Below are 27,292 nucleotides of genomic sequence, written 5' to 3'. Positions count from 1 at the left end.
ATTGCCAATGAATGAGAGGCGTGCGAGCAGCGTGAATACAGAAACACTAAACTGTTAATGTGTTGGCGCTTTTAAACTAAAAATGTTTAAGATGTTTAAATAAAGAGTAAAGGACACTCCATGGAGCAACGCTAGATGTTCCTTGTGATGATGAAAGGAACCAGACCATAGTTTTTTAAGCACAATTAAAGAAGTTGTGGCTCAGAAAATTGTCAATTATTTTATTAAGATCAATTTAAGAATCATGTCTTTATAATATTAACTTATTTTGTAAAACAGAAAAGGCTCAGTATAATAGTTTGTCATTGAAATGTATGCTGTTTTATTTGATCGCTGGCCGGCATTGAAGCACGTCTTGATTGCTCAAAAGCAATCGCGTAATAACCCGTGTCTGGCGATTGGCTGAGTATCATTGTACGATGGTGTTTTTATTGGGCCGTTGAGCTCACTATACATTCCACTACTACAGAGAGCTTCCTGCATAGGGTTCTGTGAATGAGTGTGTGATTTCAGACACAGCCTTTGATTAACAAATTGCATTCTAAGTTGCTGTCCAATCAGGCAAGATAAAGAGGTTATTGTGTTTAAATGACAATACGAAACACTGTATTACAATTTTACTTTCAAACAGACCCAAGAAGTACATGCGAGCAAAACATTTGCCATGTGTATTCGGTGACTTTAGTTTAATATACTGTGGTGTTCTGATGCATTAAATATGCAGTAAATAAACTTCTATAATGAGTTAAACATGACAGATCACTGGCAGCCTAAACCTAAAAAAAACAATAGAACAGTATCTAAATTTATCTTTTCATGGATATGAGTCTGTCAGTCAAGCGACACAGCAACAACATAATTTTAGCACCAACAGGATGGGTGTCATATTTTCTATCTGAGACTGGAGCTGAAGGGCATGAAATGAAAAACTGGAATAAGGATGAAGCAAAAGTGAATTTATTCTTCAGGGTGCCGTGCTGACAAAAGAGCATGTATAATTTAGAGTGGGAGATGTTTTTTTTTTACTCGTTATGTCAATGACAATTGTGGTGTTTCAGTTGGGTACAAATCTGAGGGACCGCCACATGAGCGTCACGGCCACAAAACCTTCTCTGAGAACAGAGAGGAAAGGAAGGAGGAGGAAAGAGAAGCTCACAGGACAGGTATTGTTTTTGTTTGTACTGTAGTGGTTAAAGTCAACTGTACTTAGTTGTAGTGGTGGAAAAAGCAATAGAACTCTGTAAGTTGAAGGAAAAAAATGGAGCTTTTAAAACTAAAAGCTGCTAACAGGAGACCTGTATCTACATTTTTCCTTCTTTTTTTTACAATAATCGTGGCGGAACAGTCTCTTACAAGCCTCAAGGACATCAGACTCATGGCCACAAAACAACAACCTCGTCTGAGAACGGGGAAGAAAAGAAAGAGGAGACGGGTAAATCTTTTAAGGTGTAATGTTGGTATAGTGTAGAGGTTCCCCATTGTGCAGATGTGTAGTAGACCTAAATAAAGCTTGAATGCATATAGAGCAAAGAGAACAAGGCAGTGAGGGGAAAGTTATCTCTTTAGTATGTAGTAGAAGTAGTGCCCTCCAATGTCCTTACTGTTGTGTTGTTGTATAGTGTTAAATATGCAGTAGATACATTTCCATATAAGCTACACCCATAGTGTAAAATGAGAACCTGACAACCAGAAATAGCCGAGTGTGCAATAATTTTAGCTTTCAATATTAATAAAGATTGTGTTTTTTTTAGTTCCCAATATTTTTGAGGGACAAATGCACAGGACTCATGGTCACAAAGCCTCAACTGAGCATTGGGTGGAAAGGGAGGAAGAAAGGGAAGAGGAAAAGGAGGAGGAGGAGGAGGAGGAGGAGGAGGAAGATGATGAAAATGAGGAGGAGGCGGAAAAGGAAGACGAGGAGGAGCAGGCGAAAAAAGAGGAAGAAGAGGAAGTTGTGGAGGAAGTTGTGGAGGAGAAGGAGGAAGAAAAAACTGAAAGCAAAGGTATCTTGGTTAAATGTGGTAGTAGTGTTTGTAGATTCATCTTGCAAGATGAATCTAAAAATGAGAGATGGAAGTTCACATGCTGTGCAGAAAAACCCAGAGCTGCAGACTCAAGTTTTGGGAAACATTACCTAGATTTGGGAGTTATGTCTCCTTAAAGGGAAGCAAAACGTCAGGCTCAAATCCTTTCCACGATCAGGAAGTGACTTATTGGGGAAACGTGTCTACATCTTTTAACTTGTTTCTCAATGTTACGTTGAACAAAATGGTTAATCTCCTCTTGTTTTTTTTAAGGTTGGTGTACTGGCTCAGAGGTTTATTGTTGCCACCTAGGGGGCTGGAATGAAACCAGGATAGAAGTTGTTAATCAGGCAACAAAGTTTTTGGCACAATAAATACATCATCTGTAGGGAGAGCGACATGATTTTTGGTGTCCCAAGCTTTCTGGTGTACATTTATTGTTCAAGTAGTATAACCCCTTGGTGATTCAGCAGGCATTGGCTGTATACATAAAACTAGTCTGTATGGAGGGCAAAAGAAGGAGAATGCAATCACTGCAATGCAATCCAGGACCCCATTCATCATTTAAAGAAGGTTTAGCTTTATGGTTATCTCTAAAAACAAACATCTGCTTTCAAGTGCAGGTAACAATCTGGTCGTAGACGTTTTTCAACTCAAACCCTTTCTCGTGTATTAAGTTGCTAGCTTGACTGCAAACATACAACAGTACATGAAAAGGGAAATCTTGGCGCTGAATAACCGCTGGCTTCACCAAAGGCTCTAAAGAATGTCCTTACGCCCAGAGACTGTATCATTTCTTACGTACAGTGTACGCAAGAAATATTGTTAGAAACATATCAAATGCAATTGATTAAGTTATAAACCTATAAACCGATAAAGCTAAATCTAAACTCTGTTTACCAAGACTTCAGTGAAATGGCAAAAAAAGGAAAAGATGGATATTTAAAGGGTTTTAAATTGTTGTGTCAAGGAAGCCTCCATTTGTTTTTGTGATTTCATTCATAAATGTGCTTTTCAGTTTCCCACACATCTCAGGGGCCCGTTCATGTGACTCCTGGCCACAAAGCAGCCTCATCTGAGCATGTGCAGAAAAAGGGCGAGGAGGAGCGTAAAGGTATATCCTGAAATGTACAGTAGTGAAGGCAGTGGCTTTATGTAGTTCACCTGTAGTAAAGGGAGTATGCAGTAGTACGCTTTTTTTATTGGCAGAAAAACCTGGCATTCTTTGTTTCTAATTGTCGTCGGTTTTGCTTATGATGATTTTCGTTGGGGTTTGTCAGCCACCCACATTTTTGAGGCGCCCCTTCATGAGCCTCCTGGTCACAAAACCTCAACTGAAAACAGGGAGGGAAGGAAGGAGGAGGACAGAGAAGTTGAAAAGAAAGGTATCTCTTTTTTTTGTATTGGTAGCAATCATTTTATAAAATATACCTCAAACTTTTGTCCAATATGTAATTGACACTAGTGGTATTTTAGTCTCCCATCATTTTGAGGGACATGGACATGGGACACTTGGTCACAAACCATCAGGGCATGGGGTGGAAAAAGAGAACGAGCAGGTTGAGGTGAAAGGAAGACAACCTGAGAAGACAGGTATGTGTTTTTTTTGTATGTGGTGTAGGTCAAGTCATAGTTAGATATACTGTAGTTGACTTGTGATGTAGTAAAACATTCAGTTCATAAAATTGTATTGTGTTAAATCAGCCTTTGAAACCTGAGAACATTTTCGTTATTAGTCCCTCCACTGAGGACTTCACGTTTTTATGCATATTTTTACTTTGGTTTCACCGGCTCTCATTTAATTACATCATCTTGTTTTGGCCTCTTCTTCTGCAATGATTTAAAAGCGTCTCTCTGGAGAATTAGGACCACCAGCTGTTTATCTCAAATCCCTTGAGACCTTGTATTCATATACTGCAGTCTTAGATGGGTGTTATAATACTTGATATTTTCATTCACTGGTTTTTACTTGGGGGGGGAATATGCGCATTTATTGCTTTGAAACATCACAAATAAAATATTGTCCAAGAATATTACCCTTTGCCACAAATCCTTGGTTGATTGTTTTTCTACCAGACATAGACTGAAGCTCAAAGCAGGATATAGGAAAAGTTAATAAAACACTAAAATGTTGATTACTGAAGGTTGGAGGCTGAATCACAGATACAGACTGCGATGCTTAGAAATAACAAGTTATAGGAAAGTATATGGAGGATGTGAAAAACGCGAACATAAACTATGTTCCCTTTGCTCATTTTGACTATGATGATTATGGTATGACAGACTCGCAAAACTTTGAGGGACACATTCATGGGACTCATGGCGCCAAAACAACAACGCCATCAGAGAAAGGGGAGGAGAAGGTTGATCGTGAGAAAGAGGAGGAGAAAGAGAAAAAAGAGGTGAAAGAAAAGGAAGAGGAGAATGAAGCAAAGCAAGTGGAGAAGGAAGAAAAAGAAGTGGAGAAGGAAGAGAAGACAGAAATTATGGAGGAAGGTATATTTATACATGTAGAGACAGAGAGTGTATACATATGTTGTAGTTTGCATTTTATGCAGATATTTAGAAGTGTAGACCAAAATTAAACTTGGCAACTCCTGAAGAAATAATGTATCTCTGGGATATTAAAAACAAGAAATCTGCCTTAACTTTTTATCTTAATTTATTTTTTTCAGTCTCTAATCGTGTACATCAGACCCATGGCCACAAAATAACACCTGTGCACAAGGAGCAAAAAGAAGGGACAGGTATTTTTTTACTAAGTAGTAGTACTTAAGTTAATGTAGTATCGTAGTTAAGGTAGTCAAATATAAAGTTATATACTATATTAGCATATTTTAAGCTTCAATAACAGAAGAAAGATAATAAAATGATCTGTGTCGTTTGTTTTGTCAATGATAACGTTTTCAGTCAACCACCATGTTCATGAGATTCATAAGCAACTTACGTCAACCTCACCAGAGCACAGAGAGAAAAGGGAGGATGAGGAGCAAACAGGTAAATCCTTATCCCAATGTAGTCACAGCTATCCCTTATTGTAGTTAACCTTTAGATCAATGGTGCAAAGAAACTCTCACCTTGAATTTTTCCAAAAATGGCCCCTTTGAACAACAAAAATATACCACATTTTTGTCTGTTATGATGATGTGGTGTTTCAGTTTCCAATAAACCTGAGGGGAACGTCCACGTGACTCATGGCCACAAGACCTCAACCGCGCACAGAGCAGAGAGAACTGCTGAGACAAAAGGTAGTTTCAGACTTTGTGTTTGAAATACGTGGTAGATTAGATCATCTTTTATTTCAGATTTGAAAAGTTGCCACCAAAAAAAGAGAAAGAAAATCATGAATATTTCTGCGTACTCTATTTACAAAAAATGTTGTATGTCAGTTTCCTATACGTCTGAGGGACAGGGACGTGAGAGTCAAGTCCGTAAAACTTCATCCCCGTCTGAAATCATAAAGGAAATACTGGAGGAAGAAATACAAGTTGAGACTAAAGGTAATTTAGAAATTATCTTGTGGTTTTTAAAATACATGAAAAAGCAGAAATGTACTTACTGTGTCCTTTAAGTGTCATGACAGCCTTTGGGTCGATATGAACTAGTTAGCCGTATCTTAATTCAGTACTAACACTACAATCAGCTTATGAGAAATATTGTTTGTCAGTTTCTCAAACGTCTGAAGGACTTGGGACTCCTGGTCGTAACACAACAACCTTATCTGAACCCGGAGGAAATAAGCGTAGAGAACAAAACCCAGAAGTGAAAGGTACATCTTTTAGACAGAAGTGTTCATGCAGTGTTTCCCCCCTAATATAATGGTAGGGGAAACACTGGTTCATATGTTTGTAGTTTAAAGCAACAATATGTCGGAAGTTCTGGTGTGATTTGGTGCCCTTGAGTGTAACTTCACTGTAATAAAAGTTCTGTTACGCCTCCCTGTTACAGACAAAATGTACTTTTTGACAATCAGAATGTCTTATAGCCTCTTTGTTGAAGCATGCAAACACGTGATATGCCAACGATCCATGTCGACCAACAAGTTACATTATATTACTGGCATTCTACAATTCTACAATTCACTTAGCAGACGCTTTTATCCAAAGCGACATACATCAGAGAGGAAGTACAACACTAATCCATTCATACACCGCCATCGAAGCAACGGGAGCAATGCGGGGTTAAGTGTCTTGCCCAAGGACACAACGGACATGTTGCTCAGCTGGGGATCGAACACTAGGCCTTCCAGTTGAGAGGTGACGACTCTACCAACGGAGCCACAGCGGACCAGAAAAATGAATCTGCTAGTGTCTAAAGTTTACAGTTTGCAAACTGTTGGCATGTGAAGTATATTCACATTACTCACCCATCAAACAGCTCTATAGCCAGGTGTCGGGCTTGCAGTCTACTGTTTTGCTAAGCTCTCACCAATGTGTAAAGCCTGTCCAATCTAGTCCAATCTCGGTCACTTTCTCTTTCCCTCTTCTTAAAGTACTGAGCCGGGCGAACTGGCTTCTTTTTAGCTGAAGGCTGTTTTGTGAACTAGTGCTGTAAAGCCATGCATATCTTGTGAGATAACCGCAGCCCATTGCCAAAGTTACATAGTGCTGTAAACGGGTGAATGGGGCGCTCTGTGGAAATGGGGTGGCTGCCTTTCTGCCTGTTGAAAGTTATTAAACTATTAAATCGACTTTAAAACTACAAAAATGGAAAACTTACATATTGTTGCTTTAATGTACTGTAGTGTAATTTACATGTAGTGATTCACAAACTTTTACCACTTTAACACCCTAAACGTTAAAAACACCCGCCTTGAAACATAAAAATGTCAAAATGCATCCAAATGATCTTCTTATGTTGATGATGTGGTTGTGTTTCAGTCCCCCCAAAACCTGAGGGACAAGTACCTGAAACTCTTGGCCACAAAAAGACAACCTCTGTGCATGGCCATGAGAGAAAAGGTATTTGATAGTGGCAACAATTTCTTTGTAGATGCAGATGTGTTTCAGTCAATATTTAGTTGATGAACTTTCATCACAAGCTAAATTTGCTGAAAAATGGGACACAAACATCAGACATGTATCTTCATTCCTCTTTCTGTTTATCTGTTCAACTGCACTGTAGCCTGTGGGTAAACTTGGGCTATAAAATCTTAATTTCGTTTCATTGGAAGTCTATTTTTAGAGACAAGGAAAAAAGGTTGGAAGAGCCGAGAAAAAATTACAAATTAGATTGCTGGGAAGGAAGCATTTTAAGTTTTGTTGTTTTGCTTTTTCTGACAATGATGCTTTTGGTTTTTCAGTCTCCGACGACATTGAGAAACAAATACTTGAGAGTCATGGCATTAAAATGACAACAGGAAACGAGCACAAAGGTATCTTGTTAACATGAAGTGGCGGAAATCTTCTCATAAAATGTAGTTCATTTTTGCAATGTCAGTGATGATTGTGGTGTTTCAGTCCATCATGTTGTGCAACATGGGAGTCCTGGTCACAGAATCCCATCTGGGCACGGGGATGCTGAAAAGAGAGGTATCTCTTACAATGGCTGTATGGTCTTGTAAAGTACAGTAAATATACTCTAGATAACATGTTGTGTCGTGAATAGGGTAGAGATAAAGTCTTTCTCGGCAACGCACAGTGAAAAACCCAAAGGGTATCTAAATGTATCTTTAACAACATGAATACCTGTCAGTCAACATATGCTGTATGGGCTCAATCTTAGTATTCTACCAACAATACAGGAGCACCATATTTGTTTGAATGACAATGAATTTGTCTTGCCTGATCAACTTTTAACAACTTAAACTCAACACATCTTTCAGAACATTTCACATAGCTTTAATACTCATTATATTAGGATACATTAGAATATGTGAATTAGATCAATGTAAGCAATGGTGTCTCACCATTCATGGATGTTGTTGTCTTGTTAGGTTAGTAGTTGGGTAAAAAAAAGATCATCTGCACATCATCGATACAGATTGATTTGCGAGTTGTTGCTTCTCTCTAGTGCACCTGCACCACCACATCCACCACCATCACAGAGTGAATTTACTTGAATTGGATGGAGGTCATCATGAGTTGAATCGGACATTTGTAAAGAAGGATGAAGAAGAGGAAGAGGAGGAAGAAGAAGATAACAAGAGAGGTAGAGTTTGGTATAATAGCCAGGTGATTCATAACTGGTTGCACATCGGGACCAAAAGTTCCTCAGCATGAGGTTAATAGTTAACACAGTATTGCATTTATAGCTCCACTTAATGTGGTAATTTGAATCCTTGTGAGCCCACAGACGAGTCATCAATTGCATGGTTCATTCTTAAAACTCACGTTCTATTATTCCCTTAATTCACCTAAGGCTCTAAAGTACAATAGGTCGATATACTTCTATTGAGAGAGTCTTCAATTTAAATCCACTTTTTGAGTGCATTCAGAGGTAGTATGTGAGTCACAAAATGTACACTGTTCGTATCAGAATGCCATCTTATTTCCAGACGAAGTCCCATCCTGCTTTCAGTTTTGGGGTTGATTTCGTTTTTGGGATTCAACCATTTTTAAAGCTTGCTCTTGCCTTCCCAAATGCAAATGTTGTACAAAAGCCTGTTCCCTCGTGTCACTTTTTTTCTTTGGCTTAAGGGCACCCAAGACTATTGTGGTGGTACAGGGCTGTGTGTGGAGTCTAGCTAAGTGGGACTATCTTAAGGATCTCTTTCCCACTGTAATTTTTGCCAACAGTTTTTAAAAACATTTTGAATTAGGAAGAATACTTTCTCAGCAGGATGGATAAATCACAGTTCACAAGCTTTGGACTGCAACTCAAAATCGGTTTCGGCCCTAAGCTTGCCCAGTTCCTGTGGATTTGTAGATGTTTGAGTATTTATATCACTTTAAGGCCTTTTTTCCATGGTGGGATAAAAATTGCGGCTGATGGTTAACCTTGAAAAAGAAAAAGAAAGCTTGAAAGCTCGAGAAGAAATATTGATCATACCAGATTTCCCATGTAGTTGACCGACAGTGGTTTCCCGGGATGAGAATGACTGTTCTATTTACATTTTTTGGAGTATTTTTAAGAGAATGTGGAATAATCTTGAAACCTCTAGAGTTTTTTTTAAATCATGCCGTCTAGTCCAAAATATAAATAATGAATCTAATAATGAGCAGTCAGGGTAGACTTGAAAACACTGAGTTCAGTTCAGCACATTAGTAGCTCTTGTCAAAGACCTTGAGTTTGACTTTTGGATTCTTTCCAACCAGTTAAGAAACACCGCACTAGCTGAAGATTATGTCAGCTTTACAGAACAAAGCAACCCCCTTCTGTCAGGTAGAATCTAGTGGGAATCCTCCCCATCTAATTTATACAACCCCTCTGTAGTCCTGATCGTAACCTATAGACTACACCTGCTCCAGCTGTGTGAAGGTAAGGTTCTGTAGAAGTCTGTAGCACGATGAAAGATGTGGTTGACAAGTCTTAAACAAGGATTCCTTCATCTCTCAAGGGCTTCTGAAGTACTTGACCTCAGGAGAGCCTCAGGCCAGACAGTTGTTTGGGCTCATATACGATGATTTCAAAGGTAAGAGACCAACATGAGCAGCATGCAGTCTCAAGATACCAGCAGGAGACTTGAGCTTAGCTAAATCCTTTTGGATTCTTTGCTTCAGATCAGTGGATTTTAAGCTCTTTCTGTTGTTTGGATGATGTTTGTAGAGTGGAAACCTGTGGAAAAATTCCTTTCATTGCATGTTTTTCATTCCTTCCCAATGCATCTGTCACTCTTTGGTGGTTTTTGTGTCTTTATGTTCATGATTAAGGTAAGTGTGCTTTAAATTCATATTTAACCATCAAACAATTGCCTTCCTTGACATCGTTGTTTATACTGATTTTAAAGAGGAAGCTTGTTAGCAGAATATTATTTTTTTTCTTTCCACCTCTCAGACACTTGAATGCACACGGCTCTTTCTGTCGTTCACTGTTAACAATTCACAATTGATAAACACCAATAAAGCAGCATCTTGACACGTAACGTTAATTTGTGGAACAATGTCCCATTGCCTCTCTAGTCGGTAGAGTAATTGGCCATTTATATTTAATTAGGCACTTCTTCCCTCTCTGCTAGCACACTTCCCTCAGTGCTGAGAGAGGCACTTTATGGGACTCCTCGTGCTGGCTTCCTTTAAACCTGCTCATTAATATTTCAGCTGGCATCATCAACCAAACAATAATAAAATAATAATGTGACGGCTGATTAAACAGCTAAACTCCGACTTTTTAATGTGCATTTAAATGTGTATTTGCATAAACATGCCTGGTAAACGCCTCTTTAGAGGACAGTGATGCCTTGCAGCGCACTATTGCAGCCAACTTCTAAAGCTTAATAAAACCTTAATTAGGTACCAAGCCGCACCGAGATAAATGTAGCAAGAAAGTGGGGCAACACCCCTCCATCTCTCGCTACACCCCTTTGCAAAATGAAGATCATACGGAAAATTACAACATTTCTCTCACTGTGAGGAAATTATAAAAGAGAGGTGTTGCAGTATTCTCCACAGCATTTTTTTTTTTTTTTTTTGGCTTTGGTTTTAGGGTGTGAAATTTGGAAGAGGGCTTAATTTGTCAAGCGTACGAGCGTGCAATCAAATCCTCTCAGATAATTCATGAATTACAAAGACAAAATTGAATTAAGAGCTGCAATTGTGCAGGGTTTTATGAATAACAAGACTGTGGGAAATGAGGAAGAGATGGGGTAAAAGAGAGTAGAGGCAATGGAAGGTTAAGCAGGGTCACAGTGATTCCATAGCACCAGGTGCAGTCCGAAAACGTTTACTATACCGTAGCACTCACCTCAAAACTCCCTCGGTTATGATTCTGTAGCTTATAATCTACTCATCCGGTAATGCAGTTAAATTCCCAGACACAATTAACATGCCTGTACTCACACGCCTGTTCACATACACACAAAGAGGCACACACACACACACACACACACACACACACAGGATAGTGGAATTCCCATCAGTAATCAGTGCAGCCCAGCGAAGCAGACTCAGCAACTGTGAGTGTAGGAATGGGGAGGGAGTGGTTTGTCTTTATTGAACCAATATAGAGTCAGAAAGGCGAGTCATAAAATCCGTTCAGAGTCATTCATTTGTGCACTGACATCTGAAACTGAAACTTCCAGATGTATCTGTTAGTGCGGGTCGTTAATCATTTCCTGCTGTCACTGAGGAATCCTGGGAGAATCCTTAAACAAATCCAATTCAGAGTTCTAACGTATTGACTTCAACTCTTAACAGGCCTCCCCCTAGAATCTAAAATCTGTCTTTTTCTTTTAGACTGTGAGTGCTACGGCCACTCCAACCGCTGCAGCTACATCGACTACCTGAACATCGTCACGTGCGTCAGCTGCAAGCACAACACCAGGGGCCAGAACTGCCAACACTGCAGGCTGGGATACTTCCGCAACGCCTCTGCCGAGCTGGATGATGAGGGCGTCTGCATCGGTCAGTGTGCAGGAGAAGTGTGGAGAGTGGTGGGGGCAGAGAGAGTGTATGGAGGGGGGACAGTGTGTGTGTGTGTGTGTGTGTGTGTGTGTGTGTGTGTGTGTGTGTGTGTGTGTGTGTGTGTGTGTGTGTGTGCGTGAGAGAGGATGCTGGTGGGGTTTGTGTTGAGTGAGTGAATATCTGGGAAGGAGATGCTTTAGGTCTTGCTGCTTTTAAAATTCCAAAAGCAGTCTCCATTGACACAGACTTTGTTTTTTCCAAGTGAATGTGCCAAAAGAATATAGCGTAGAAAAGACTTTCTGAATGGATGCAAAAAAAAAAAAAAATTTCATTGAATATTCTTTCAACTATGCTGCTCTAAAACTTGTATGAAACATTGTGTTGTGTTGGCTCCAGCAAACAGAAATAGAAAACAAACAGTGACTTAGATTATAAAGCAGATTCAGGTTGAGGGTTTTTCCTTCTATGTATTCCTTGTTACAGTACAACAAGGGAACAACAAGTAAATGGGTATATTTATATTTGATGTTTAAAACAAGCTTTAAATCTGTTTTAATCTGTATTATTATAAACAAGACCCTCAAAGAGACCGATTTTGAGCACTACAACACTATTATTAGGTAGATTTCTCTTTGGATGCTCACCCGGGACACACTACTGCTATCTCAGTTTGTTTCAGGGATAGGCATTTTATTGAAACTCCAAAAGGCTAACAGAATTAGTATCACAAGAACTGTAGTTTGAACTCAAGAAACAATCCATTTTCCTTCACAATTTAAAAAAATAACAGCCTTTACAATCTTTGAGTTAAAGAGATCGTTGCTCAAGTTAAGAGATGCTGAATTATTTTTTTGGTATCTCTAAAGTCTGTAACACCACATACCTATTCAATCATTCAAAAACCAAGACCCAACACTAGCAGGTTTTTAGGGCTTCTTGTCAAAATTTTGGACCAAAGGAGAGTGTGACACAACGCCCATCTGACTCCCCTGATCCGTCAGCATCATCACATTGCTTTTCCACTTCATTGTCCTTATTCTTGGGGTATGTATTTTAAGTATAAAAAGGTTTAAAAGTCCTGCACAGCTTGCCTTGTACACCCTCAAGCACCCTCAGAGCTGAAATTCAACACTTATAAAGCCTAATTTTTTACCCAGTATTCAAGTGTTCAGAGCCAAGACAAAAACAAACATTCAACTGTTTTTCTAGATGTACTGTGGGTAAATATTCGTGCATCTTTTGGACAGTAACACACCGTTTTATGTAAAGTCTTTGCTCTTTTTAAACTCAGTCTCAATAAGGTCAAACCATAATAAGAGGTCACTCTGTTTGCACATCCGTGGAGCCAAAATCTGGTGTTGATTTGGGTCCATCTGTAGGTGGACTGCAGGGGGTTGGAGGGTAAAAACTCACAGTGGTTGGGGCGCACACAGGGCCAGGCCTTGGAGTCAGCACAAATAAGGCCCCATTAGCTCCTCTGCCAGAATCCTGGTACATGGAGCACGGCAAAAGAAATCAGATCACACCAGCTCCTCCCAAACACTAAAGCATCTGCTGCACACACAGTCTACACAGATACACATCCGCCATAGACACGGACACTCATTGGCTCACATGCAAGAGTCAGTATTCATGCACATGACCCACAAACACAAACATCCATCTGCATTGCTGTGGTTGTGTAATCTGGACCTCTTGGCTTGTTAGATTTGATTAATATTTAATGATAAGTTTCATAGAAAATTCTCTATTTTGGATTTTTGTTCAAGTAGACGATATCAGCTTACAACAAAATCAAGAAAAAGCATCGGTCGATCATCAGCTGGCAGACGATATGCTGCACTGCAATTTATTTTTGCCCCTAGATAGGACGGGGATCTGCAACCAGCTATCGCTGATTAGTCAGCTTCCATATTATATTTATTGGTAATGATCATTCCTGGAAGAAATTAGTGAAATTGATGTAATAACAAATTGCGATAGTTCAGAGTCATTTTGTGTAAAAGGAGGTGAACCCTAGAGAGGTAAACCTTTTTTTTAACTGCTTTGACATTAAGCTCAGTATTAATTTAAGATTTTAATTGGACAAACAGATGTTTGAGCATGTCATCAACAAGCTAATGTGATTAGATGTTTGTGTTGTTTGAAAGGCCGTGTAAATGATAAGACTCCAACATACTGCATTTCTATTCGTTTAATTATGCAGCACAACAAAAACACTTCTGCGTCTCCCTCGACTGCAAAGGCACCACCATGTTCCCTTCACTTCTTCTACCTGCCTTTGAAAGCATGTATACTGCCATCAAAAGAGCCTGAATTCCTTTTAAGATAGGATTAGTTTCCCAAACAACGTCTAATATATGGATTGTACTTTCTGACACCTGTCATTTCATTTGACTGTTTAACTGATACTTCAAACAGATCAAGGGTTTAGGAAAAGACTTACGTGTTTTGTGACTTTAGACAAATGATGTTGGATCTATAGAAATAGTTGTGAGCTGGCAACAATAAAAAGTGTGCCGTAAATTACAACAGTTTTTAGCTCACACAGCATCACATACATTCGATTTTCTGTTAGTTTCAATTATTTGAAAAAACTTTAACTAAAATAAGAGAATAATAATAAATCCTTCTGAAAAGGACCAAATGTCTTATCTGAACTTGTGTAGCATCGTGGCACATCTCTATACTTTGAAAAAACTCCACCTCTACTTGCACACTCCTGTAGTCCTTAGAGGTCTCAGTACCAAAGCATAGCTGTGGTCTCCAAACAAATGCAGATACCGCAGACGGGCTCAAGTCACATCTAGATCAAATCCTTTGCAAAAGAGGCTGTAATTCCTAAATGACTCCTTCTCTACTTCATCCACCTTCCCACTTCTTTCAGAGTGCAACTGCAACCAGATGGGTTCCGTCCATGACCGCTGTAACGGCACAGGCTTCTGCCAGTGTAAAGACGGAGCCGCGGGGGCCAAATGTGACGACTGTCTGCCCGGGTACTACTGGAAACAAGGCTGTTACTGTGAGTCCAGAAACACCATGTTTTGTCCAATTTAGGGTTCTCGTACCTCAGGAGTACTGTAGTGAACAGGTATTATCTGCCAGAAAATATATTTCAAAGCTCTTACATTTAAAAAAAGAAAAATGTTAACCCACCAGTAGAGTAGGAGATCTTTTATTTTAGCAAGTTCATGGAACAAATGTATAAATAAATACACCTTGTAGCCTTTTAGGACCTTTACGAGTGGACTGTGCCACTTAGCTTGTGCATCACCCTGATGTTTTTTCTTTACCCCCCCCCTCCCCCCCCCATGGGAATAGATCATGTACCTCATTAGCAGCATCAGCTGCTCTTTTAATTGATGACCCTGTCACTGCTTAACCCCATTACAGGGAATCGTCTTCCTCCACCATCTAGCATCGTGTCAGGGGGCCTCACATAGTCTCACATAGACCCTCTCCAACTACACACACACACACACACACACACACACACACACAAACACATTGAAGCGCCTTGCTTTTTAGCCAGGGGTTTATTTATCACAACACAGGGACATAAATTGTTGCACAATATGTTAAATATTTGACATCTTACTCCAAATACAGCAAAGCCAATTATCCAGAGTGATAAAAAAAAACTAGTTGGGGTGTGTAATTATTTCTTGTCACAGAAGGCTGATGATTTTTTTTTCGGTTTGTAGATTTTTGGGTCAAGTATCTTTTTGCATTGCAGCTTGCTCTATAATGACTTTTAAAGTCAGTGTAATTATGTTATATACTCCTCTAATTATGACCTAACAAATACACACATGCAGTGTATTTTCTGCTGCGTCTGGGACAATGATTCTGACTTGATCCTGAGAAAGTGCAGGCTCTATGAAAACAGAGTGAGAAAAGGGCTGAAAAAACAAAAAAAGGCAGGTGTTACCTGTTGTCGTCCCTAAGGCAAAGACTGGAGAATTTATCTTGCCTCTTTCCTTCCTCCTGCTTCTCTTTTCCACTTTGTTCTTTTTGCCCTGAATTCTTCCCCTCCCTCTGTATCTCTGTTTCCCCCTCATGCCTCTTACATTGCCCCTCCTTATCCTCCCCACATGTCTTCCTTTTTCCTATACATCTTTGTCGTCTTTGTGCACTTCACTCCCCCACTCTCCTTTTACCGCCTGTCACTCCGTCACTTTGCTGTGCCCTCTTTATTCCCAACTCCTCTCTCGTGTTCTCCTTACCTCTGCAATTCCCTCACACGCCCTCCCCCCCCCCCCCCTCTACTTTTCCCTCTGCTGTTTCTCTGTCTGCTTTCATCTCCGCTCACAGCGAACGTTTGCGATGAGGAGATGCTCCTGTGCCAGAACGGAGGAACTTGCTACCAGAACCAGAAGTGCATCTGTCCTCCAGAGTTTAAGGGGGTACTGTGCCAACAGCCCCGCTGCGAGGCGGGCAAAGACTGCAACGCCGCCTCTTCCCTGCATCCCCCCACGGCCACCCTGCTGCTCTGCACTCTGCTAGCCCACCTGCTGGCCACGTTAACGCCCCACTGAGCCACACACACACACACACACAAAAAAAAAAAAATCCCCTCTGACCACGGGGTGTGTGCGTTGTGTGTATGTGAGCGGGATGGGGCCGCCAAAGTCATGGACCCCGACGAAACAGACACCGCTGCACTCGCAAGAAAAAGAAGAAAAAAAAAGCAAACACACTCACACTAACTAGCCCAAGTCTCCTTTTCAAAACACACACACAAACACACACACACCTCACAGGACTGTTACAATAACCAGTGTGTGCTCAGGTGCAAGAAGGACAAACTGGAAAAAAAAAAGAAAAAAAGAGTGACCTCAGTGAAAAGAGATGCAGGCATAAGGGGGGGAAAAAAAAATCATACCAACCACTGTTCCCTTTATTCCTGAGCTGGAGCAATGTGCATCAAACCAAAAAGCATAAAGAAAACACTTAAATCACCACTGTTTCACTTCAAAGGGAATGGCTGTTGTTAATCACAAGGACCTTTTATCTTTTTCGTTCTTCTTGGTTAAGTTACAGATCTTGCCTCCGTTAAGACAGACAGCCGACATGTGTGTGTGTGTGTGTGTGGACGGTTTAAGACATGTCAACACGACGGACGGACTGACGGGTCGGGAGGCGAGATTTTGATCCTGCTGCTGAGGCCTACATATATTAACCAGGTTTCATTTCTTCTCTAAAGATGAGACTTGATTTGAGATTTATTCTATTTCTGCTGCATTCTTTTATTTTTTTTTTAATTTTAATTATATCTTCAGTCATTGTATCTAATGTGCCCACTAACAGTCGCTGAGATTATACGTACTATATAATATCCAGAGGGATTGCAGATTATAATAAAAATTAGTCACTGTTATGGTTGTTATAGGAATGAGTGATTGTTGCCACACTTATCGAGATTTAATCTTCACACAGTATTCAGGAAAGCAGAATTTATCAGAATTTAACTTATCAGAAGCCTAAAAAGAGAGAGAGAAAAGATATCATCCACGTATCAATATTATATGACATTATTTGAATATTTTTTGTAGAAATTATTTTTGTTTGGAGTTACAATAAATTATATAAAACAAGATTTAAAACTATTCCAAATGAGCATTTTATTACACTGAGTGTAAACCCTGCAGTAAATATGACTGTTATTTGCCTTCGTGCTTGTACTTTTTTTTTTTTTATTCAATGAAATGTTCATGATGTTGAAGTCTTTCTTTTCCAGTGGGCTGAAGAAAAAGCAAGATGAGACAAGAAAGTCCAAAGTCCTTTCAGTTTGGACATTGTGTTGAATGCTCATGAATGCACACAGAGTCTGTCTGACAATCACAAGCACTGCTTTCATGTCAAAAGAATATAAATTATTTTATTCTGATAAAAGTTGCCAAGGGTTTTTATATGCGAGTGACTAAGCAAATTAAAAACATATTTTCCTCTATCCTAACAATGCATATAGAAGGGACGGGGCTTGGCAAAGTATTATATTTGTGATTATTGTAAAAATGTATTTGAATAATAATGATAAACATTTGAAGACCACTAGCCTGTCAAAGGACTTCTCACAGACGTACAAAGAAACATCAAGCCAGCCTGAAGTTTTTGAATTGCAGTTTTCAAATAGTTTCTTCCTGTTTTAGGTCACCTCATCATCATATTTTAGATCTTGGTTTTCTTCAACTATATAAGTTAACTTCATTAATTATTATTTTACATCTGGATGTTAGGAGATGGCAAATTGAGCTAAAGTTAGCAGCGGCTCAGCTTGCAGCCCCTGACACCTGCTAATATAAGCTGATTTACAAAGTGAAGCTGCTTTCAATGCTATAAGCCGTTTGAGTTACTGGGTGTGTTGGTTTAGGAGAGAAGGAAACCTCTGCAGTTTGATTTGGCTCCCAGTAAAAAAGGGATAATGATTCCTATTATTTGTGGCTGTAAAACAAACAATTGCAATTAATCGCTGAATTTAAGTAAATCAAAATAGATAAAGGGAAGAGTGAAGAAATGCCATTTTGACATCACTTTGTGCATATTACTTTTCACCTGTCAACTGAGCTGTCTGAGAGTTTTTTAAAGAAAAATGTGCCATCCAAAGGCACAGTGGTGTCGAAATTTGATATCACCGTGGAAACAGGAAGGACTCAACGGTGTATAACCTAAGGTGCTCCTAAAGGGACAAAGTAACAATCGATTAAGGTGATTAAGAGAATTGAAGGTGTTCATTTCAGACCTCAATGGCATTACAATTAATGCATTAAAGCTGACACCCCTACTATTATTATTATTGGTGATCGTATTTGTTGCCATATCACGTAGATCTCACATAAAAGTGATAAGTGACCTTCTAGAGAGACTCTCCCTGAAGCAATATTGGCAATCTTTGACTCTCCTTGAATTCACTGATCTCTTTGAAAGGCTTTTCCATTGACTTGTCCTTCAGGTTTTATTTTTCCCCTACAAAACTACAACATTATTTTACTGAGAGATGTTCTGTTGCTGAGTCAACCCAGGTACACAGTGGGTAAAGAGACATGAATGCTGCATTACAACAGGATACATCAAAGATCAAAGTGAGACTAAGCCTGTAAGAAATGACAAGACAGGGTTTCTGGTATTACTCCTCTATGTCTGAGCTGTTGGTAGTTGTGTTAGCTATTCTGTCTGTAGGACTCATCCCCTCTGAGCCTGAATGGTGTCAAGAGCCGAGACGCGGAAGCGAATAGTTTATGAATGTAGAACACAGAGAAATGATGTAAAGAAACACATTTCATTGTGGATCAAAGAGCAGGTAGAGCATGCAGCCAGAGGAAAATACATTACAGCATACTCTGATACATAACTGTGTGGAAATCTGATCTTCAACAGCCAGTCAGAGAAGAACATGGATTGGGCTAATGCATTCTTGTAATCATTTCTACAAATGGAAATTCTTGAATAATAACATGTTGATATTCAGTGAGAGAGATTTTTCTTGGGTTGAAATGTGCTTCTGTACTATCTTGCCTAAGCTACAAAAGAGAGATCCCATTCTCATATTTTTTGGTAAATATTAAGCTACAGCCAGCAGTAGGTTTGGTTAGCATAAAGAAAGGGGAACACAGTTCAGGACCCAGGACTGGATATCCAGCCTGTCCTCATACCTCAACAACTGTGTAATGATAATCAATAGGAATTTTGGACAGTTCTGAGGAATCCCTGAGAGAAGCATCAACTGGGCTGCTCCCCCTCAACCTTCAATTAAGAGTTCTTTTCTGCCAAGAACACTGAAGAGAAGTGAACTGGGCCGTGATTGGAAAAGCAATACAACGTAAAAAGTTGTGTTATTAATGATGAAAGATCATAATAAGGAAACAGTTGGAAAGAAGACGTATATTTCTCATTCATTCTCTTTTAATATTTAGTCTTTAGGTCAATTTTTGAAGGTTACTAATAGGAGCTTTGGCCGTAACACAGGCGACTACATGTTATGTTTCCAGGTGTTTCATTGGCTCATGTGTCGGCCCAATTGGTGTACACTTCCATCTGACCCAATCATCGTACATTAGACCACTTAAAGCTCCTCTTGCTTTGTGACATTACGTACTCAAAAGTATAATTTATTATAAAAATGTTGCAATCCTAAATGGCATTTGAAGAATAACTATCACTCCAATCATATTATTCTTGGATATTATTCATTGCAAAAGAAGATTAGGGGGTAGGGTCCGCCAACTTTGATAAAGGGTCCTCTGATTGGATTCCTTTTATCTCTTAAAATGATTTATGACTGTCACTAAAATATCTACCATGACTATTCGGGAGCCAGCGGCATGAGGGATAAAACACATTTTTAAAGTTGTGTTCAGTTTGGTTAAGTTCAGGCACAGAGGCACTTGGTAAAGCATTGATAAAAAATATTGATTTGGGTTAAATTAAGTTCCTAAGTACAGGTACATTATTCAACGCTTGACCTTTTGGTTTCGCAGGGAACAGAAAGATCAATATGCATGGTGAAAATCATGTGTGAACCATCCAACCCCCTGACATCCTTCCTATGCAGATGTGGTCGATGTTTCTTCTAGGGGTCACACTTCCTCCTTTGCCTAACAGTTGGCCCAGCCATTGAAGGTTGCTGCCTAACAATAAACGTTAATAACAGTCTTAGCGAGGAGCAGGTGGCCTAGCGGTTACTTTGCATGCCTCATGAGGGTGTGATCTTTGGGGCAGGCGGCCAAGGTTCAAATCCAATTTGTGGCTCTCCTTTCCCACGTGTTGTTTGTCCCTCTCTCCCTTCCCAATTTCCAACTCTATCCCCTGTTCTGTCTCTCCAATAAATGCATAAAAAGCCCCAAAATAAATCTAAAGAAGAAGAAAAAGGTCAAGCTGCTTGTGCCAAAAACCTATATGACTGTATTTTTGTGATGAAGGTGTAGGATAGCAGTGGATATCACACCTTAGCATTGTCCACTTTAAACAGGTTCATTGTAATTCAACTTACAAAGGGGTTCCTGTTCCATTCAGTGACTTCATAAACAAAATGATCTGCATCGACGTCTAAAAAAATGAGGCATATATCATCACGATAAAGCAGGTCTGTTCATTTTTTCATGGTTTAAATCTGACAAATTAGACGGGAAGTGCCAAATGATGTCTCTATCCAAGACGAAACTGTGAATAATAATATCATTAGCGTTTATTACAATAATTAATGAATATTCAGCTCGGCCTACCTAATTAAATTAAAATGGAGCAACTCGCTGCTTTGAGATGAACCCGGAGACAAATGAAAAATGAATGAGAGTAAACTCTCGGAACAACAGAAAGCTTCTGTTTTTATTTCACCTCAGAGAAGCTGATATAATGAGTGCAAAAGATGCTAAATCATCTTTCAATTTCTGTTTTATCTTTTATATGTCTGTTCAGGGAGTGTGTGGGTGTCTTAAGTAAATTTCAAAATCCAGAGCATGCCATGAGACAACGCCAACATTAACATTAGGAGATGGAGAGCAGGACAAAGTATTACTGCTGATATAGAAAATAAGTATATACAGTCAGAGCCATACGAGGAACGCACCACATACAACATGATCTTAAAAAGTGACTTATGAAGGTAGACAGTAACACCTGCCAACGCTGCAGTGTGTCTGTGTAAGAGATCAGAGACGTGGGAGAAGAGCGGCTGAACAAGTTTGTCTTCTCCTGAATGTGACTCACAGTTTGGTGAAAAATGTCTCTGTTTGTCCGTGTCATCTCAGTCCTGTTTTCCCAGCTGTACCACTGCCTCCTGTTTGGATTACTTTCAGCTGTGCATTTCACACAGGTCCTAGAGGCTTGCACGTCTTAACTGCCCTGAAATCTTACTTTGTTTTAAGGAAACACGAGCCAAGCCCCATGTGTGCCAATGAGCCTCTGCCAGCCATGCTTTGTACAGCCAAACCGCTTCTTGTACTTCAAGGGTTATGACTTTCTCTGGGGTTTCACTGGGGCTCATCTCATGTTTCATCATCTTTTGGAAAAAAATGTGGGTTAGAGGTACAGCAAAGCTCTGCTAGACAAACCCCTCAGGGAAGAGGCTTGACAGAGCACCTTGTGTTTCGGGGGATCTGGCTGAAAAACCTTGCTTGTCTCACATCTGAAGTCCTGCTCTGTTTGTACACTGACATCCATGCATCAACAACTACCTACTCAAGGGTTGTCACGGTACCAGAATCTCAAACTGTGATACCATACCAGGAAAAATCAAACACTTTTGATACCTGTTTCTGCAACCACAAATAAAAGAACAAGAATAGAAGTTCTAGGCACCTAATATTTGTTACTTTTGTTGTTTTTTAATTACTAAAAATTGCAAGCAAACTTTTGCACACCGTCTTCATTGCACAAATACATTTGCAATGTTAGACCTTCTCTCCCTCACGCTCACCTCCTATACTCTCTGTCTGTTTGTGCGAGACATACGGTACATGTTGCTTTTGCAGCTTTTGCTCCAAAAAGGACTTGAGCAATGTCAGTATTTGCAGACCTGTGAATTTGAATGGACAACCGCTGCTCTCGCTCTTTCACTCGCAGCAGCTCTGGGACAAATACCTGTAGTTGACAGCCTTTACCTACTCTGTGTCAAGAACTCTGATCAGGCGAAGGTCAGTTCTTCTTTAGAGTGTCACTATTCAAGATTACCATCTGGGCCTGCACTAATGCCTCCCAGGACCGCTTCCAATATCTACTCTTGTTGCTATCTGATGACAGTGAGTCCATACGACACGTGTGCTCTTGTGTCTAAATTTAAAATCTGTAACACATAATTTCTTATGTTTTGGGGATCATGATTACGCAAGTGGGCATACATCATCATTCTTTTAGACTCGTACATGTTTTAGTTATAATCTTTCAGGCAGTTAATGTGATTCCACCATTAAAATGCTTTTTGTGCCTAAGGGCAGACACACCACCACTTTCTCGCAAGAAGAACTTCACAAGTATTACAAAACAACTATGATCTAATGTCTAAGTTACAGAGCCCTCAACTTTAGTCATTCTGAGGCAAAAGGAACCTCAACTTTGATCATTGGAGACTGAAGGGATCTGATGATTTCAGTAAGTAACTTTTACATGCTGTGTATTAATGTGTTTTTCAGAAGAGTATGCAAATGTTGTGGATATTGATCTGCAATTAGAGTAGCCAGTGTTGCTGAATAAGAGAAGACCTAAAAAACAGAAAGTGATGAAAAATTAGAGGTGTGCTGTAAACTGGTATCAGTACCATCACAAGTATTACGTTCTGCCACGATATGGAGTTTTGCACAGCCTTGCACAGTTAGTACACGGGTAGATACATATATAAACATTTAACAGAGGAAGAAACACATAAACTCAAGTCAGACAGCATGCAATGAGGGTGACAATATTTCTAAAGTCTGATCTCCTTCAGCTTGTGCTGGCACACTAAGCACACAACAGTGTCCTGTTTGCACTGCACTAAAAAAAATCTCAGTTTGGACCAATGAAGAGGCCAGAACGAGCCAAATACCTGTGTTATGTTAAGAGCGAAATATTCAGCATCTAGTGAGACTTCAAACTAAATAAGTAAACACACAAAAAATACTGAATGCTTTTAAAACATCAATTATGCATTTCTTCAAAAAAAATATTATTTTAGAAAGGCATAACACATTTTTTACGACCTGACAAGTGACGAAGAAGACGCAAGATTAGAATTTCCTGATGTTGAAAATACAATGCATACTTTTATGAAAGTCAAATATCAAACAGCACAATTATAAGACAGACAGACAGACAGACTGACAGATAGACAGATGAAAGATTGACTAATGAACAGATGGACATCATGAATTCACCAAAAGCATCTTATTCGTCCTATTTTTTGATCACAAAAAAAATTTCGTACAGAGATGTGGAAGATGAAGTTATTTCAACTGAAAGTCCACTTTAAACTCCACCTGTTACCATCAAAGTGTTGCTGCAGCAGTGCTGTACCTGTGAAAATCACTGCATAAAACGGCATTAATATGCATGAATAATTTAAGCATCATAAGGCCACCACCTAGCATGCAGACGCACCAGTTGGCATTGAAAGCTTGACATCGACTTGTGCAGGGTGCACACATTGCATTTTCTCAAAGCTGGGGCTCTTTACACATGAAGAGACACAGATGGGATGGAGGTGCTCCGCCCAAGGACTTGCACTAACAATAATGTGATTTGCAAATGGAAATTGAATCCATATTGTGATTAAATTAAATATACATTATTCATCTTTGAGTCAGCAGAGTGTAGTCCCGCTCTGCTCCCGTTAGTTGGTCAACTTCCTGTCACTCATCCTGATGAGGTGTCTACCTGAGGCGTGTAGCCCGAGGCTGAGCTAAAGAAATCTGTAAAGACACCCAGAGGCGTTGCCAGACATAAAAAATAATGCTGGGACATGAAGCTCCCAGCACACACTTCCCTAAAGAGCAAGTTGAAATCCATAGAAAATATGCATAACACAACTTATTTGTCATGAATACAAATAGATGCAGATCTGCTGGGGAAAGTTTATCAGATAAAAACATAATATTGCTCAAAGTAAGCATTACTAATGCACAGCAACCAACACTAATAGAAACTATAAATACTCAAAGGACTGCATAAATATATGAGTGAACTTCACTTTGAATCTACTGTCCAAAAGATTAAAGCCACAATATGTAGGGGTTTGGTGCGCTTTGGCACCCACCAAAGGTCTCTGCGTGCGACTGCACTGTCATAAAACACACATAGCGCTGTTATGCCTCCCCCTCTTACACAAAGTGCATCTGTTTACAAAGCCTGCTGACAAGGTACAATTAATACCACAGCTAGCTAGCGACTACAGCAGCTTGTTCGCAAACTATTTGAATGTGAAGTATGTGTGTGTGTGTTTATAACTGCTGCTGATATCTATGGGCTGTGGCTAAGAAGCTATATTGTTGAAGGTCATTTATTATGCTCATTGCTTATTTAGATAATTAAGGTTGCAAACTTTTAAAGCTAGACAAGGAAAGAGACAACTTCCGGCGTAAGATGGAATTTATGTATGTATCTAACCTGAGACATAACTAAGAGTAGAACATTTACACTGAAAACAATTCTACAATTCACTTAGCAGACGCTTTTATCCAGAGCGATGTACATCAGAGAGTAAGTACAACACTAATCCACTCATACACCGCCACCGAAGCAGCGGGAGTGCGTTGCCCAAAGACACATGGGACATGTCGGCTCAGCTGGGGATCAAACCCTCGACCTTCCGGTTGAGAGGCGATGTCTCTGAGCCACAGCCGCCTTTACAAACAATACAGCCTAACGTTACATCGCAATCTGTTATGAATGATACCTGCAGGGTTTTATACTCGGCTTTCTCCTCGGCCACTCTCTGTTTTCTCTTCTTCACCTGTCACTGTCCTCTTCCTTCAGCCACTCTATTAACCGAGACGGGCTAACTGGCGTCTTTTTATATCTGAAGGCTTATGTGTGAACTAGTGCTGTAAATCTGTACATACTTCTCCTAGACGAACACAGCCGGCTGCTAAAGTGACATGGCGATCGGGCCACGCTGCTGAGATGGGAGAGACGCCATTCTAAAAAAAATGTAGTAATATTTTTTGTAAAAATAAAATATAACAAGCTAAAGACATGATGGTTTCAGTGAAAGACTGTTTCTTTCTATCATACAGAAATCAGCCCCCTAGCTGTTCTGCCAGTTCACATGATGTCATATAATCCAAATATTCTGTTTTATGGGCTCTGCTTCACTCCCATTATTGCCTGTTTTATTGAGCATGTCAGCTGGGGCCATGAGACTCCAGTCTGCTGTGTAGTTCAATATACTCCGCTGATAAACAACGGAATTACACTGAATCACTCTGAATACATTTTAGTTACTGTCCAAGTGCACGCTCCATCTCTCTTTATTGCCCACTCATGATTACTCTATCTCTAAAGCGCTTTTTTCCCTGTGACTCGGCAGCATCCAATTCTGACTGAGAGAGAGAGTCAGCTGATTCATGGTAAAACATTCAGATAGACCCCCCAACACGATAGATGCCCACAATCTGACAAGTGGTGGTTGCAATTTGTGGTTCAGGTTAAGTCATGAAATATTGTCCTGGAATACTAGAAACAGATCCATGAATTCAAAGACTGATTGGATCCTAAAAAAAAAAGCACAGCTGTTTATTATACAACTACCTGGCATAGTACATTGCAACATGTCTCCACGATAACCATAATATCATGATACAGCAATTTGATGATCATTCAGATATTGCATCCAATTATTTACTGATACATCATGATATCTGAGCACCTTAAGATTTGTTTTTGCACTTTCAGCACCTATTTTCAATACAAAACCAAAGTAGTTCAGTGTTCTCAGCGCTCAACATCCTGAACACCAAAACCTCTCGATGTCTGCTTTTTTTTTGTTCCTGCACTTACACATCTCTCAGTTGAAAGAAGTTCAACTTTTAGAACAGCGCGTCCCTCATCAATGTCACTTCTCCCTCACCAACAAATCAAAATCAAGCAGGGGCGGGAATTCTGATATCAGTTTTGTCAACAACGATGTCAGAGGAGATGCTAGTCTGACTTGTCAATTTATAACAATAATAATAATATTAATAATAATTCAAAATAATTGATTTCCCTTTCTAAATTCTGCTGTGCAGGGACTCAAGGTCTTTACAGATCCTGACCTAACCAAGGACCCGAGTCAGATGGGTCCTTGATGCATTCAGTCTAATCAAGTCAGACAGAGGCCTGTTTCATTGCAACAGGCTGCACTCCTAGTGTTTATTATAAAAAGGTTATTTGAATGTACATGAGAGGACTGTGAATCAGTCATAATCATATTGGGAAATGTCAGTCACAGTCAGATTTATTCTGTGAAATGACAATTATGTTTTGAGGAAAATTGAATCACAAATATTAAATTAGTCAGAAAACAGTAAGTCAACAGCCACGTCATTTCTATAAATTAATGTCTGAAGCAAATTAGTTTTTGGACTTAATTCACATTATAATGACTTTTATGTTGCTGCTCATTTTTGATGGCATTGCTTGTTAACCGATAGCGCTGATGCTACTATTGGTGAGGGTTTTCTGTTTTATTGATCTGTTCTGGTAAAGTGTAATCATCCTCTGGTTGTTTAAGGCTGGGTTTTGACTGCAGATTAGGTCGCTCTGTAAGTGAATTGTAACATTGTAATTGTGTGTTGGCTGATATTGTAAAAGGAAATGTGTTAAAAGACTCCAAGAGAGGGATATATTAGTTTCTGTCACTCTTTGGTCCCCAACACAACTGTGTGCCAGCTGTTTCTCTTTACATAAGTAAAACCTCAAAAAGATTCATCACAAGCGTTCACTATCTTTACTGCTTACTTAGAGAAGACCAAAATAAAGAAAGATTTGGCTTCACCTTCCAGCATGTATTTGCTGTAAAGACTGTTTTACCTTGTAACATCCTGCTGGAGACTTCTAAGTTGACAGTTGTGTTTTTAAACATTTTAGGCAGTTTGTTTAAAAAGCGACGGGAGTGCTCACAATAGGCATTGGTTTGGCTGTTTTCCCCTCGTTTCCCAAACTGTCTTTTTACCGACACGTTCACTTCTGAGGTATCACTGTGCCATATTTCAAACATGTTGACATATTTCTGAAAAATGGCTGCCGCTGTGCAGCTTGTAACCCACAAAACGCCTGTGCTTCAGGCAGAATATTGAAATCTTTGTCAATTCACTCAGC

At 39.6% G+C, this 27,292-nt stretch overlaps 1 protein-coding gene across 2 annotated transcripts in view; it reads left to right on the top strand.

Annotated features, from left to right (window-relative positions):
- The window catches only part of ntng2b (netrin g2b), a 79,950-nt gene extending 62,827 nt beyond the window's left edge, over positions 1–17,123 (top strand). For both annotated transcript variants that reach the window (XM_065965639.1, XM_065965640.1), the window contains 20 exons: positions 1,059–1,163; positions 1,346–1,432; positions 1,752–2,003; positions 3,043–3,138; positions 3,305–3,409; positions 3,501–3,617; positions 4,308–4,520; positions 4,700–4,771; positions 4,935–5,021; positions 5,183–5,272; positions 5,414–5,524; positions 5,692–5,793; positions 6,905–6,985; positions 7,327–7,398; positions 7,484–7,555; positions 8,037–8,174; positions 9,523–9,597; positions 11,357–11,524; positions 14,412–14,546; positions 15,839–17,123. In XM_065965639.1, the coding sequence (XP_065821711.1) occupies positions 1,059–1,163; positions 1,346–1,432; positions 1,752–2,003; positions 3,043–3,138; positions 3,305–3,409; positions 3,501–3,617; positions 4,308–4,520; positions 4,700–4,771; positions 4,935–5,021; positions 5,183–5,272; positions 5,414–5,524; positions 5,692–5,793; positions 6,905–6,985; positions 7,327–7,398; positions 7,484–7,555; positions 8,037–8,174; positions 9,523–9,597; positions 11,357–11,524; positions 14,412–14,546; positions 15,839–16,062 (2,402 nt within the window). In that variant the 3' untranslated portion in view covers positions 16,063–17,123. The remainder of the gene's footprint in view (positions 1–1,058; positions 1,164–1,345; positions 1,433–1,751; positions 2,004–3,042; positions 3,139–3,304; positions 3,410–3,500; positions 3,618–4,307; positions 4,521–4,699; positions 4,772–4,934; positions 5,022–5,182; positions 5,273–5,413; positions 5,525–5,691; positions 5,794–6,904; positions 6,986–7,326; positions 7,399–7,483; positions 7,556–8,036; positions 8,175–9,522; positions 9,598–11,356; positions 11,525–14,411; positions 14,547–15,838) is intronic.
- The last annotated feature ends 10,169 nt before the right edge of the window (positions 17,124–27,292 follow it).

The sequence above is a fragment of the Labrus bergylta genome, chromosome 17 (genome assembly GCF_963930695.1).
Source record: "Labrus bergylta chromosome 17, fLabBer1.1, whole genome shotgun sequence".
Lineage (NCBI taxonomy): Eukaryota > Metazoa > Chordata > Actinopteri > Labriformes > Labridae > Labrus > Labrus bergylta.
Note: the sequence above shows the minus strand (reverse complement) of the source record. Positions and strands in the feature narration are given on the sequence as shown.